Source organism: Macaca thibetana, chromosome 16 (assembly GCF_024542745.1).
Source record: "Macaca thibetana thibetana isolate TM-01 chromosome 16, ASM2454274v1, whole genome shotgun sequence".
Taxonomy (NCBI): domain Eukaryota; kingdom Metazoa; phylum Chordata; class Mammalia; order Primates; family Cercopithecidae; genus Macaca; species Macaca thibetana.
The window spans coordinates 27,331,556-27,345,621 of record NC_065593.1 but is presented as its reverse complement, the minus strand read 5'-3'; the positions used below and the strand labels follow the sequence as shown (position 1 = coordinate 27,345,621).

General features: G+C 39.4%; 1 protein-coding gene and 1 long non-coding RNA gene across 5 annotated transcripts in view; one reads left to right on the top strand and one right to left on the bottom strand.

Annotated features, from left to right (window-relative positions):
- MYO1D (myosin ID) overlaps window positions 1–14,066 on the top strand; it is a 382,795-nt gene that overhangs the window by 256,103 nt on the left and 112,626 nt on the right. For all 4 annotated transcript variants that reach the window (XM_050763783.1, XM_050763784.1, XM_050763785.1 and 1 more), the window contains one exon: window positions 7,585–7,739. In XM_050763783.1, coding sequence (XP_050619740.1) covers window positions 7,585–7,739 — 155 coding nt within the window. The remainder of the gene's footprint in view (window positions 1–7,584; window positions 7,740–14,066) is intronic.
- The window catches only part of LOC126939018 (uncharacterized), a 148,235-nt gene that overhangs the window by 58,974 nt on the left and 75,195 nt on the right, over window positions 1–14,066 (bottom strand). The window lies entirely within an intron of this gene.

Below are 14,066 nucleotides of genomic sequence, written 5' to 3'. Positions count from 1 at the left end.
CTGTGGTCCCAGCTACATGGGAGGCTGGGTGGGAAGATTGCTTGAGCCTGGGAGATAGAGGCTGCAGTGAGCCGAGATCGTGCCACTGCCCTCCAGCCTGGGCAATACAGCTAGACCCCATCTTAAAAAAAATTATGCATTTCATTAATATGAAATTACAATTACAAACGTTTTTTCTCTTGTAATTTCTTCTTTCTTCTTCTTCTTCTTCTTTTTTTTTTTTTTTTTTTTTTTTTTGACGGGTCTCACTCTGTCACCCAGCCTGGAATGCAGTGATGTGATCAGCTCACTGTAACCTCAAACTGCTGGGCTCAAGCAATCCTCCTGCCTCAGCCTCCTGAGTAGCTGGGGCTACAGGCACACACCACCACATCCAGCTAATTTTTTTTTAGCCAGGATTTTGCTATGTTGCCCAGGCTGGTCATGAACTCCCGGCCTCAAGGGATCCTCCTGTCTCAGCCTCCCAGAGTGCTGGGATTAGAGGCTTGAGCAACTGCTCCGGCCTCTTATAATTTCAAAAGTCAACACACCCTTTCTTAAATCCATTTCTCATTCCTAATGTTAAATATTTGTGGTTTTGCTTGTTTTTTCCTTGGTGAAACTCTGCCAAGGGTTTGGTCTGTTCAAAGAACCAGCTCTTTAATTTATTATGTATGTTGTTCTCATTCATAAACTTCTGCTTTTATCTTAATTAATTTTATAAACAGGGTATAGTTAAATTTTGTTTTTTACTTAAATCCATATAACCCCTCGCCCTCCAATAAAGGAGTTGTATCCTGTTCACATTTCTTACAGCAACTGGCGAAAAAACTTTTCTTAAATCCAATCATGTTATTTAAATGCTTTCTATTTTTTATGCTCCCACGCTATTTCATTCTTTTTTCTGTTGCTGCATTGGTCAAGTTTTATTTATTCTTTTTTTACTAATGGTTAGAACCTTACACGTCCTTTTTCATCTTAATGATTACTGTTAAATATTTGAACTTATCTTTCCTAATTGATATCAAGAATAAAATGGATTTACTTATCTCCTCCTGTGAATTGTGGCAAAAGTAATATGAGTTTTCTTTTTGTTTTTGAGACGGAGTCTCGCTTGAGTGTCCAGGCTGGAGTGCAATGACACAATCTCGGCTCACTGCAACCTCTGCCTCCCAGATTCAAGCGATTTGCCTGCCCCAGCCTCCTGAGTAGCTGGGACTATAGGCACCCTCCACCGTGACCAGCTAAATTTTGTATTTTTAGTAGAGGCGGGGTTTCACCCTGTTGGCCAGGCCAGTCTCAAACTCCTGACCTCAAGTGATCCTCCCATCTTGGCCTCCCAAAGTGTTGGAATTACAGGCGTGAGCCACCACACCCAGCCAAGTTTTCGTTTTTAAAAAAGGATATAAGCCTGAATTTTATTTTCCTATAGAGATAACTTATTTTTGTATGCCTAGAGACTTGAAGATTTTTTTCCTTTATTCTACAGGTCTAAAACTTCTCTGGGCTACACAGCCAGAAGATCCTCTAAGTTTGGCTGGTACCTGTGGTTCCTTTCTATCTAAAGACTGGGACGTTTTCTTCTATTATTCTTTAATTTTCTGCAGTATCTATTCAGTTACTGTAGTTTATCATATTTGTCTTTTGGAATTATTTCTCTTTCTAATATCGGTCTGTTTGCGCTTAGTTTGTAAATGAGAATTTGGATTAGATATTTTCTTGTATGGTGAGCTCTGCTCTCCTGTGCTCATTCCATTGCAGAGGAGGAGAGGACATCTGCTCTGACTTCTCAGGCCGGCCTCCTCTTCCAGAACTGCTCAGCTCTTTACCTATCTAGTTGTATTCACTGTTTGGTCCTTCTTAGTAAGGAGAGGCTGGGAGAATTGAAATGGGTTGCAATCAGAGGCTCCGCTCCGTTTGCCCTGTTCAAACCTTCAAGTCCAAAGAAGGGGAAGGCTTAGAATTATCACAGCATAGAAATCTCATAGATTAGGAGAAATAAGGAAGCAACGGGGGCAGGGGGAGCCTCGATAAGGAGTTTCCCTTTTGTTCGGAGAAACGCATCTATGTGTTATGGCTGCCCAAAGGCAATGAGGTAGTGACCCCGTCCCCAGCTGAGGTGTTTCACACAATACCTTCCATTTCCGTGGTGTTGTAAGGTTTTAAAATTATATTTTCAGTGTAAAGTTTTGCTGACATATTTTCACTTAGAGTGTAAGACACTTGAAGACGGAGGGTTTTTTTGCTTATTTACTTTTTGTACTCCAGAGTTGCTACTGTTTGATCCTTACCACAACCCTGCAAGGTAGACAGGGCACCTGATGTTATCCTTATTTTGCAGAAAAGGGGACAGATGCCCCAGTAAATTAAATGAGTCACTCAAGATCACATGGCTGAATTGGGATTAACACCCAGGTCATCCTTAGTACACTAATCCCCACTTACCATCCTTTCTCCCAGATCTAAAGGGGGCATTCTGGGTGCTGTTTATCCTGCCTTGGCGACAATAGGGACTTAATCTTTCATTATTTGTGTAGCAGAGCAAGTTAAGTGCTGTTTTCCCTCATTTCTTCTGAGATTGTGACACACCACTAGGCCTGGGCATACACATGAAGAATTCCCACCCACAGCAGATAAAGCCACCCAAACAGTGAGGGAGAGGGAAGGGGAGGGAGAGAAGCCCACCCGCTGAGAAGGGGTGGTGGCCGAGAGCAGAGTCATTGGCTCCTGTCCTCTGGTCCAGGCAGCACCTAGGAAGGGATCCTCTATCCCTGTGGTTTCAGCATTCTTTACCGAATCTGTCTCTTTTCCCTGAACCCCTGCAGCTAATGCTCCTGGGATATACTGGCAGAGTTACTGCTGTTACCATTCTCATTTCATTAGGCTTTAATCAAGCTCTGCTGTGAAGTGCTACATCAATGCAATTTTGAATTTCACATATAAAATAATCAAATGAGAGTGAAGCATGATAGACATAAGATTTTTTTTTAATGAAAATGATATTTTTAATTTAATCATATAAAAATCATCTGGATCCAGTACATCTAAGTGGCAGAGAGATTGCTATATTCTCTTACCAATGGCCTCAGAAAAGCCCATGATCCGCATTGGTTGGTGAATGATTTCCAATTTCTTTAATATTTTCCCTTCTCTCCTTTAAGCACTGACCCTGGCATTCTTTAAAATCAACCCAAGAACTCACCTCCTGTGAAAATGTATTCATGGGAATACTTATTTATAGAACCTGTGTTCATTTATACATGATACTTGAAAAACCTGGTGTGATGGAAAGAACATGAGTCCCCGTCAGTCTGCAGGTCTGAGTTCTAGTTCCCGGGCCTACAGACAGTCTGAACTCCTTCAGTCTCAATTTCTGTCTGTAAAACATATAGGCATGGAACCAAGTGGCGTTCCAAATCTGTAAACTGTTAAGGTGTTTTTCTTCAGTTATTTGTTACTTATCTCTTCCTCTGATCCAACTGGATTGCGAATCCCCCAAGAACAGGGATCACATTCTCAGCATCTCCCCCACGTCTGTCCCTACCCCAGGCTGCCTGGCTGATAGCACCTGTGGTAGCCAGGTGATGGCACTTCGGTACTTTATGCAATAAGAGAACAGACCACAGAATGAGGAAATCACTCTGGCTTCTGCTTTATTGACCAAAGTAGAATATCTAGAGATCAAATCAGCCAGGGTGTGGAATTTTTTAAATTTATAGGCAATGAATATAATTTACTTGCATGGATGGTGGTGTACAGGTCTCTTGAGTCTTAGTATGGGCATAAATTTGTGTAACCACTGCCACAGTCAGGATACAGAGTAGTTCCATACCCCAAAAAACTCCCTTGTATTGGACTCCTCTTAACCCCAAACCCTGGCAACTACTGATCTGTTGTCCATCCTTATCCTTTTATCTTCTAGAGAATATCATATAAATGGAGTCACGCAGGCTGTAACCTTTCGAGACTGGCTGCTTTCATTCAACCATAATGCCTGTGAGATTTATCTGCGTTGTCACCTGTCAGTACTTTGTATCATTAGTTTGTTCATTGCTGAGTAGCATTCCGTTATTTAGATGTGACACAGTTTGTTTATCCGTGCACACACTGCTGGATATTTGGGTCTTTTCCAGCTTTTATCGATTATTAATAGAGCTGCTATAAACATTCATGTATAAATTTTCATGTGAAGCTAAGTTTTTATTTCTCTTGGATACGTGCCTAGGAGTAAGATTGCTGGCTCATATGATAATTTTCCATTTAATTTTTTTTGAGTTAACAACCACTGTTTCCACAGTGGCTGTACCATTTTACATTTTCACTAATAATGCATGTGAGTCCCACTTGTTCTGTGTCCTCACCAGCATTTAGTATTATCACTTTTTTGTTGTTGTAGTCTGTTTTGTTATTTTAACCATTCTGATGGGTTTGCAATGGTTCCCATTGCAGTTTTAGTTTGCATTTCCCTAATGGCTACTGATGTTGAGCACCCTTTCATGTACTTATTCAGTCCTATGCCTACTTTGGTGAAATGATTTCAAATCTTTTATCCATCATTTTTTATTGAGTTGTTTACTGTCTTAAGTTTTAAGCGCTCTTTATAGATTCTAAATACAAATCTTTTATCAGATATATCTTTGCAGATATTTTCTACCAGTCTGTGGCTAGTCTTTTCACTCTCCCACCAGTGTCTTCCTTAGAATAAAAGTTTTAAATTTGATGAAGTTCAGTTTATCAATTTTTTTGCTTTATGGGATTGTTTTGGTATCATTTCTAAGAAATCTTTGCCAACGCAAGGTCACAAAGATTTTCTTCTGTTTTCTCCTAAAAGTTTTCTAGTTTTACATTTTGCATTTAGATCTATAGTCCACTCTGAATTGTTTACGAGATGTGAGATTTAGGTAGACTTTTATTTCTGTTTGTATGGGAATGTCCAAATGTTCCAAGTTATCCAGATGCCAACATTATCCTTTCTTCATTGAATTGTCTTTGCACCCTTGTGAAAAAATTATTGGCCATATTCATGTGAGTCTGTTTCTGATCTATGTTTTTTTTACCTTTCTAAATTATTGTCTTGATTAACATAGCTTTATACTAAGTATTAAAATCAGCGTCTGTGAGCCCTCCAACTTTATTCTTCATTTGCAAGACTGTTATGGCTATTCTAGTTCTTTTGCTTTTCCAAACACATTTTAGAATCTGCTTGTTGATATCTACAAAAAATCTTTCTGGGATTTTGGTTGGGATTTCATTAAATCTATAGATCAATATGGGAAAAATTGGTATCTTAAGAATTTGTGTTTTCTAGTCCCTGAGGATATTATTTCCCTTCATTTATTTAGGTTTTCTTTTATTCCTTTCATCAGTGTTTTAATTTAACTTGTTCAACATTTTGTAGTTTTCAACATGTAGGTCCTACAGATAGATGTTTTGTTAGATTTATATCTAAGTATTTTTGTTTTTGCAGTTGTTATAGATGGTTTTGTTTTTAAATTTTTGTTGCAAAGTTTTCATTGCTAATACAGAAATATTTTTGTATGTCAGCCTTCTATCCTTTGACCTTACTAAATGCACTTATTAGTTCTGGGAGCTATTTTGTGGATCCTTGGCATTTGCTAAGTACACGATCATGTAATCTGAAAATAGAGACATATGTTTCTTCCTTTTCAATCTGTATGCTTTTTAATTTTTTTTTTCTTTGAGACAGAGTCTCGCTCTGTCGCCCAGGCTGACGTGCAGTGACATGATGTCAACTCACTGCAACCTCCGCCTCCCAGGTTCAAGCGATTCTCCTGCCTCAGCCTCCTGAGTAGCTGGGATTACAGGCACCCGGCCACCACGCCTGGCTAATTTTTGTATTTTTAGTAGAGACAGGGTTTCACCATATTGGTCAGGCTGGTCTCAAACTCCTGACCTCAAGTGATCCACCCACCTCAGCCTCCCAAAGTGCTGGGATTACAGGCGTGAGCCACCGCGCCCAGCCGCTTTTTAATTTCTTTAACCTGCCTTGCTGCACTGGCTAAGGCTTCCAGTATGATGTTGCATAGCAGCAGTGACAGTGGAAATCCTTTCATTGCTCCCAATCTTAAGGGAAAACATTCAGTGCTTCTCCACCAAGTATGATGTTAGCTGTGGCATGTTGTATATGTCATTTTATCAGGTTAAGTTCCCTTATAATCCTGGTTTGCTGAGAAATTTTTATCATGGATGGATGTTGAATTTTGTCAAGTACTTTTTCTGTGTCACTTGATACAATCATGTGGATTTTCTTTTTTATCCTGTCATTTTATTCTGTCATTACCTTGATTAATTTTTGAATACTGAACTAACCTTGCATTTCTTAAACTCCACTTGGTCATACTGTATTATCGTTTTTATATATTGTTGGATTTAATTTGCTAATATTTTGTTGGCATCCGTTTTTACATACATGTTGATAAAGGATATCAGTTTGTAGTTTTCTTGTACTGTTGTGTTTATTTTTGATATCAGAATAATGCCACCTTCAAAATGAGTTAGGAAGTATTCCCTTCTCTTCTATGTTCTAGAAGAAATATGGTGAATTGGTATTATTTCTTCTTTAAATGTTTGGTGGAATTCACTAGTGAAATCATCTGGGACTAGAATTTTCTTTTTCAAAATGTTTTTAAATATAAATCTAATTTCTTCAACAGATATAGAATTATTCAAGTTATTTCTTCTTGGAGAGTTTTACTATTTTGTGGCTCTAGAATAATTATTTGTTGTTGTTTTTGAGACGGAGTCTCACTCTGTCGCTAGGCTGGAGTGCAGTGACATGGTCGCAGCTCACGGCAACCTCTGCCTCCTGGGTTCAAGCAATTCTCCTGCCTCAGCCTCTCGAGTAGCTGGAACTACAGGCACATGCCACCACGCCCGGCTAATTTGTGTGTGTGTGTGTGTGTTTTAGTAGAGATGGGGTTTCACCATGTTGCCCAGGCTGGTCTCAAACTCCTGAGCTCAGGCAGTCTGCCCGCCTTGGCCTCCCAAAGTGTTAGGATTACTGTGAGCCACCGCACCCTGTCGGAATTATTTGGTTTTAACTAAATTGTTGAATAAGTTTTTGTACAGAGTTGGTCCAAATATTTTAATATTATCCTTTTAATGTCTGTGTGGTCTGTAGAGATGGCCCATCTTCCGTTCCTGATATTGATAATAAGGTCTTCCTTCTTTTTTTGTTTTAGGCTAGAGGTTTATCAATTTTATTGATCTTCTGAAAGAACCATCTCTGTTTCATTAATTTTTCTTTATTGTTTTTCTATTTCAAATTTTATTCATTTCTGCTCTTATCTTTATTATTTCCTTCCATCTGCTTGTTCCATGAAACTGATAAAGATTAAAGTCAGGAGGGTCACTGAGCAAAACCCTTAGAAAATATATGGTGTTTTTTGTTGTTTTTAGGCATGGTGTCTTGTTATGTTGCCCAGGGTGGATTCAAACTCCAGGGCTCAAATGATCCTTCTGTTTCAGCCTCTCAAGTAGCTGGGACTACAAGCACATGCCACTGTGCCCAGCTCCAAAATGTATTTTTTAATTCATTCTTTTGAGAATGATCCTAATAGTTTTCCATGCATTTTCTCTTTGCAGTTGACTGGTCTGAGTGTCTCCAATGGAAAGGACCAACTTGTAGTATTCCATACAAAAGACAACAAAGACCTCATTGTCTGCCTCTTCAGCAAACAGCCAACCCATGAGAGTCGAATTGGAGAACTTGTTGGAGTGCTGGTGAATCATTTCAAGAGGTAAAGTTTGATTTTTGTAACTAAGACACATTTTAAATCTATGAAGTCTTCAATCATAATCATCACTGAGCTTGTTTTGTGCCAATTTTAATGTATTGAGCTATTTTTCTCCATAAGGACAACTTCAATCATCTGTTTCACAGAAGGTTAAAATTAGCATCCCGGCTTACTTTCAAGATTAGGGATGGTCCTCTATTTTTCCAGCCTCCAGCTGAACCATCAATGAGAGATTTCCCTAATGGTGATTTTTTTTTTCCACTGCCGATCCAAATGTAATTAAATTCAAAAGACAGACAAATTACTTTATATTCTTCTCATCATAGCTTCTCATTTACCCCAAGTATAATCAGTTTGAGTGTCCACTATGACCATAAGCAAATTAGAAGGCAGATTTGGGATGGCATGCAAGTCCATGAAGACTACAAGAATTCCTGAGAGAGGCAGTAACTACTGCAAAAACGTGGAGTCATGATGGAACACGGCATAACCTGAGAAGTTCATAGTAAGCCCTGATGACACCTGGGGCAGGGGGGTGAACAATGATATAATAAATATAAACAGAGAGCAGGTCTTGAGGGTGACGGGGACCAGTGAATGGATAATTTTAAGCAGGGGAGTGATTTTGTCTGGTTATTTATTGGAGTTGTTTCAGAGGTTGGATTTCTCTTCCCATAAGGGGTCATGGATTGTTTGGGTGGGTATGTCTATCCAAAGTCAAGTGCTCTCTTTGTGGCATGCTGCCTTCACCTCCCCAACCCCACCTGCTGCTGGGAGAAGACCACTCATCAAAATCAGTGACTGAGAAATGATATAAGTGTAGTTCCTTTTTCTTCCTAAAAGACATTTCCTGAGTTCCTAAAATGAATCAAGCATTCTTATTAGTATGTTTTTCTTTTTTTTTCAGTTTAGATGTGACTTCTCTTTCTCTCAACAAACACATATTTGGAATCAGATGTCCACATATCTAATTCTATTGTGTTCATTTTGGCTGATAAATGTATAGAGCATCATTTTAGAGGTGGGCTGCACAGACCATTTATTTTATGTTATTATACCTTGCATTCTAGATCAAAGTGGATCTTTAAATATTTTCTATCATTAAATGCTTTTAGATGCTATAAGTAAAATAATACTTAATGGTCATTTGTGGGGGAAAAATAAGAAAGTAATTACCAAAAATAATAATAAACGCATAGGCTTTTGCAAATTCCTTTCCATCTGCCAAATAAATATAAAGCTAAGAAAATTTTTAAAAAGTTTAGAATGTGGCTGGGCACAGTGGCTCACCTCTGTAATCCCAGCACTTTGGGAGGCTGTGGCGGGTGGATCACGAGGTCAGGAGATCGAGACCACCCTGGCTAACATGGTGAAACCCTGCCTCTACTAGATATACAAAAAATTAGCCGGACGTGGTGGCGGGTGCCTGTAGTCCCAGCTACTCGGGAGACTGAGGCAGGAGAATGGCGTGAACCCGGAAGGCGGAGCTTGCAGTGAGCCGAGATCGCGCCAGTGCACTCCAGCCTGGGCGACAGAAGGAGACTCCGTCTCAAAAAATAAATAAATAAGTTTAGAATGTAAGGAAAAGACATAAAGAAGGCATCTCTGTGATAAATGTCTATAACTCAAATAAGCAAGCTTATTTTCCTGCTAATATTTATAGCAAAGTATGGAAAATTAAAGGAATTTTAATTTGTTACTCTTACTTTGGATACCAGTACTAATGGATGCAAGAGTTTTTGCCTGGGAAATTGAAGTATTTTATCTCTGTCTGGGTGTGCTTATTTAGCAAATTCTGATCTATTAAGTGCCTTCTACAGGTGATAGAAATATGTGAATCTGGAGGTAGATTTCATCAGTTGCTTTCTTTTCCTAGCTAGCAAATGCATGCTGAGGTACATTTCTAGGCATATGCCCTCTATCTTTAATGTATGTAAGGATTTTTAATTTCTTTAAAATTTATAAATGTAAAGAGAAGACTCAAGGTGCTAGGATATTTTTGGTTTTTTTGTTTGTTTGTTTGTTTTTTATTTCTTGGTGTTTCTATCTTATGAATTAAGAGTGAAGTGGAAATGAGAGATAAAATCTTGCCTCTCAGCCCCCAGAAAATCAGGCTTGAAATTTTGGGTTAGAGTTATAGTCATCAACTTACTATTGACTTTTTGAAGAAAGGTTAATTTGATTTTTTCTAGCTATTTTCCTTTATTGTCAAGTATCATATCATTGCCATGACATTGAAATTCACATTGTATTTTATAAGCATAATGTTGTGGCACATAATCTTATTTGTCCCTGAGTTAATTATGGAAATTCAAAGGTGAGAGGGAATTAACTTCAGACCAATTCTTTATCTTCTAGATAATTTCCCTAAAGTACATTCTGAGATGTTTTCTTGTCAGCAGTTGGGAGGAAAGGGCTCAAAACTTCCCAAGGCTGAGGAAAGAACCAGCTAAGAGGACCAGAGGGAACAGTGCCCAGCCTCACAAAGAGCCAGGGGTAGTTTCTGATCTAACAAGGCAGACTAAAGAACTTCGTCATTCACAGGGTAATTGGGTAGAGTACTCAGAAGGGTTTTGCCTCAGTAGGGGGGAATAATTGGCCCTAGAATAAATGCTGCTCTGGTACTGCTTAATAAGTCTTAAAAGCAAGACCCAAAAGGATCAAACTGCTTCCAAGTAACTTAGTTACGTCCTGAAACAAAGCTCACGTATATTTATAAAAATACAAAAATAGGCCGGGCGCGGTGGCTCAAGCCTGTAATCCCAGCACTTTGGGAGGCCGAGACGGGCGGATCACGAGGTCAGGAGTTCGAGACCATCCTGGCTAACACGGTGAAACCCCGTCTCTACTAAAAAATACAAAAAACTAGCCGGGCGAGGTGGCGGGCGCCTGTAGTCCCGGCTACTCGGGAGGCTGAGGCAGGAGAATGGCGTAAAAACCCGGGAGGCAGAGCTTGCAGTGAGCTGAGATCCGGCCACTGCACTCCAGCCTGGGCGACACAGCGAGACTCCGTCTCAAAAAAAAAAAAAAAAATACAAAAATATCCGTCCCCAACAGGGAAAATTCACAATGTCTGACATCCAGTCAAAGATTACAGGCATGCAAATAGGAAAATACAGTCCATTATGAGGGGGAGAATCATCCCTTTGAAACCAACCGAGAACAGACAAAGAAAGTAGAATTAGCAGATACAGACATTGTAAGTCGTTATAACTAGATGTCAGATGTTTATAAGTTAACTAGAGATATGGAAGATGTAAGAAAAAGACCCAAATCAAACTTCTAGATGAAAAATACACTGATGTTTGAAATGTTCCATGGTTTAAAAAGGAAACAAAAAAAGACAAAGCCTCTCCTGGAATAAATTTTTCCTCATCACCATGAGCTGAAGCCAGACCTTTCCTGGCATTTCCTTTCACATGAATCTTGAAACGAAAACCAACTAAGTATAAATTAGTCTCTCTTTCACCTCCCGCAGTCTTGATTCAGTCTGGACCCATTATTTCTGCCTCTCCAAGTACACACCCACATATTTTATGTTTGCTAAACATTTGAAGACAATCTTTAATAAAGTACAGGCATACCTCGTCTTATTGTTCTTTGCCTTATTACACTTCACAGATATTGTGGTTTTTATAAATTGAAAGTTTGTGGCAACCCTACATTGAACAAGTCTATTAGCACCATTTTTCTAACAGCATATGCTCACTTTGTGTCTCTGGACACTGGAAGAAGATGCCATCTAGGACTTTCATAGCTAGAGAAGAGAAGGTCAATGCCTGGCTTCAAAGGACAGGCTGACTCTTTTGTTAGGGGCTAACAAATTGCCACAGCAATTTTGATAATTCTCATAATATTTCAAAACTTTATATTGTTATTATGTGCTATGATGGTCTTTGATCAGTGATCTTTGTTATTACTGTAATCGTTTCAGGGCATCACAGACTGTACCCATGTAAGACAACAAACTTAATTGATTAATGTTGTGTGTGTTCTGAGTGCTCCACTGACCTCGTCCCTCTTCCTCTTCTCAGACTCCCCTATACCCTGAGATACAATAAGATTGAAATTAGGTCAGTTAATAACCCTACAATGGCTTTTAAATGTTTAAGTGAATGGGAGAGTTGCGCATCTCTCAGTTTAATTTAGAAACTAGAAATGAGCCAGGTATCATGGCTCATTCCTGTAATCCCAGGACTTTGGGAGGTTAAAATGGGAGGATTGCTTGAGGCCAGGAGTTCCAGACCAAGGTCTGTGCAACATAGTGAGACTCTATCTCTACAAAAAAATTTAAAAATCAAGTGTGGTGGCACACACCTGTAGTCCCAGCTACTTAGGAGGCTGAATTCAAGGTTGCAGTGAGCCATGATCGTGCCACTGCACTCCAACCTGGGTGACAGAACACGACCCTGTCTCAAAAAAAAAAAAAAAAAAAGGGAAAATAAAAAGCTAGAAGTGATTAAGCTTAGTGAGGGAAGGGCAGGTTGAAAGCTGAGATAGGCCAAAAGCTGGGCCCCTTTAATTTCCTTCAAGAACTTTTCCTTTGCATTCACAAAAGCCCAGTTGTGAATGCAAAGGAAAAGTTGTTGAAGGAAATTAAAAGTGCTACTGCAGTGAATACATGAATAATAAGAAAGTGAAACAGTCTTATTGCTGATATGGAGAAAGTTTGAGTGGTCTGGATAAAAGATCAAACCAGCCACAACATTCCCTTAAGCCAAAACCTAATGCAGAGCAAGGCCCTAAACTCTTCTTAAATTCTTTGAAGGCTGAGAGAGGTGAGGAAGCTGCAGAAGAAAAGTGGAAGCTAACAGAGGTTGGTTCATGAGGATTAAGAAAAGAAGACATCTCCATAACATAAAAATGCAAGGTGAAGCAGCAAGTGATGATGGAGAAGCTGTGGCAAGTTACTCAGAAGATCTAGCTAAGATAAGTGATTAAGGTGGCTACACGAAACAACAGATTTTCAATGCAGACAAAATAGCCTTATGCTGGAAGAAGATGCCATCTAGGACATTCATAGCTAGAGAGGAAAAGGTCAATGCCTAGCTTCAAAGGACAGGCTGACTCTTTTGTTAGGAGCTAATGCAGCTAGTGTCTTTAAGTTGAAGCCAGTGCTCACAGACTGTTCCAAAAATCCCAGGGCCCTTAAAATTACACAAAATCTACTCTGCCTGTGCTCTATAAATGAAACACAAGGCCTGGATGACAGCCCATCTGTTTATAGCATCGTTTGCTGAATATTTTAAGCCCACTGTTGAGACCTGCTGCTCAGAAAAAAAAGATTCCTTTGCTACTCATTGACATTACATCTAGTTATCCAAGAGCACTGACGGAAATATACAAGGTGATTAATGTTGTTCCCTTGCCTTCAAACACAGCATCTATTGTGCAGCCCATGGATAAAGAAGTAATTTCAACTTTCAAGCCTAATTATTTAAGAAACACATTTCATGGCCAGGCACAGTGGCTCATGCCTATACTCCCAACACTTTTGGAGGCCAAGGTGGGCTGATCACCTGAGGTCAGGAGTTTGAGACCAGCCTGGCCAACATGGCGAAACCCAAGCTCTACTAAAAATACAAAAATTAGCCGGGCATGGTGTCACGCACCTGTAATCCCAGCTACTGGGGATGCTGAGATAGGAGAATTGCTTGAATCTAGGAGGCGGAGGTTGCAGTGAGCCAAGATCACACCACTGCACTCTAGACTGTTTCTCAAAAAAAAAAAAAAAAAAAAAAGAAAGAAAACATTTCATAAGGCCACAGCTGCCATAAATAGTGATTCCTCTGATGGATCTGGGCAAAGTAAACTGAAAACCTTCTGGAAAAGATTCATCATTCTAGATGCCACTAAGAACATTTGTGATTCATGGGAGGAGGTCAAAATATCAACACTAACAGAAGTTTGGAAAATGTTGATTCCAACTCTCGTGGATGACTTTGAGTGGTTCAGGACTTCATTGGAGGAAGTTATTGCAGATATGGTAGAAATAGCAAGATAACTTGAATTGGAAGTGGAGCCTGAAGATGTCACTGAATTGCTGCAATCTCACGATAAAACTTGAATGGATGAGGAGTAGCTTCTTATGGAAGAGCAGAGAAAGTGGTTTCTTAAGATGGAATGTACACCTGATGAAGATGCTGTTAATATTGTTGAAATGATGACAAAGCATCTAAAATATTATATAAACTTAATTGATAAAGCAGTGACAGGGTTTGAGAAGACTGACTCCAATTTTGAAAGACATCCTATTATGGGTAAAATGCCTTCAAGCAGCATCGCATGCTATAGAGAAACCTTTCATGAAAGCAAGAGTCAATCAATGTG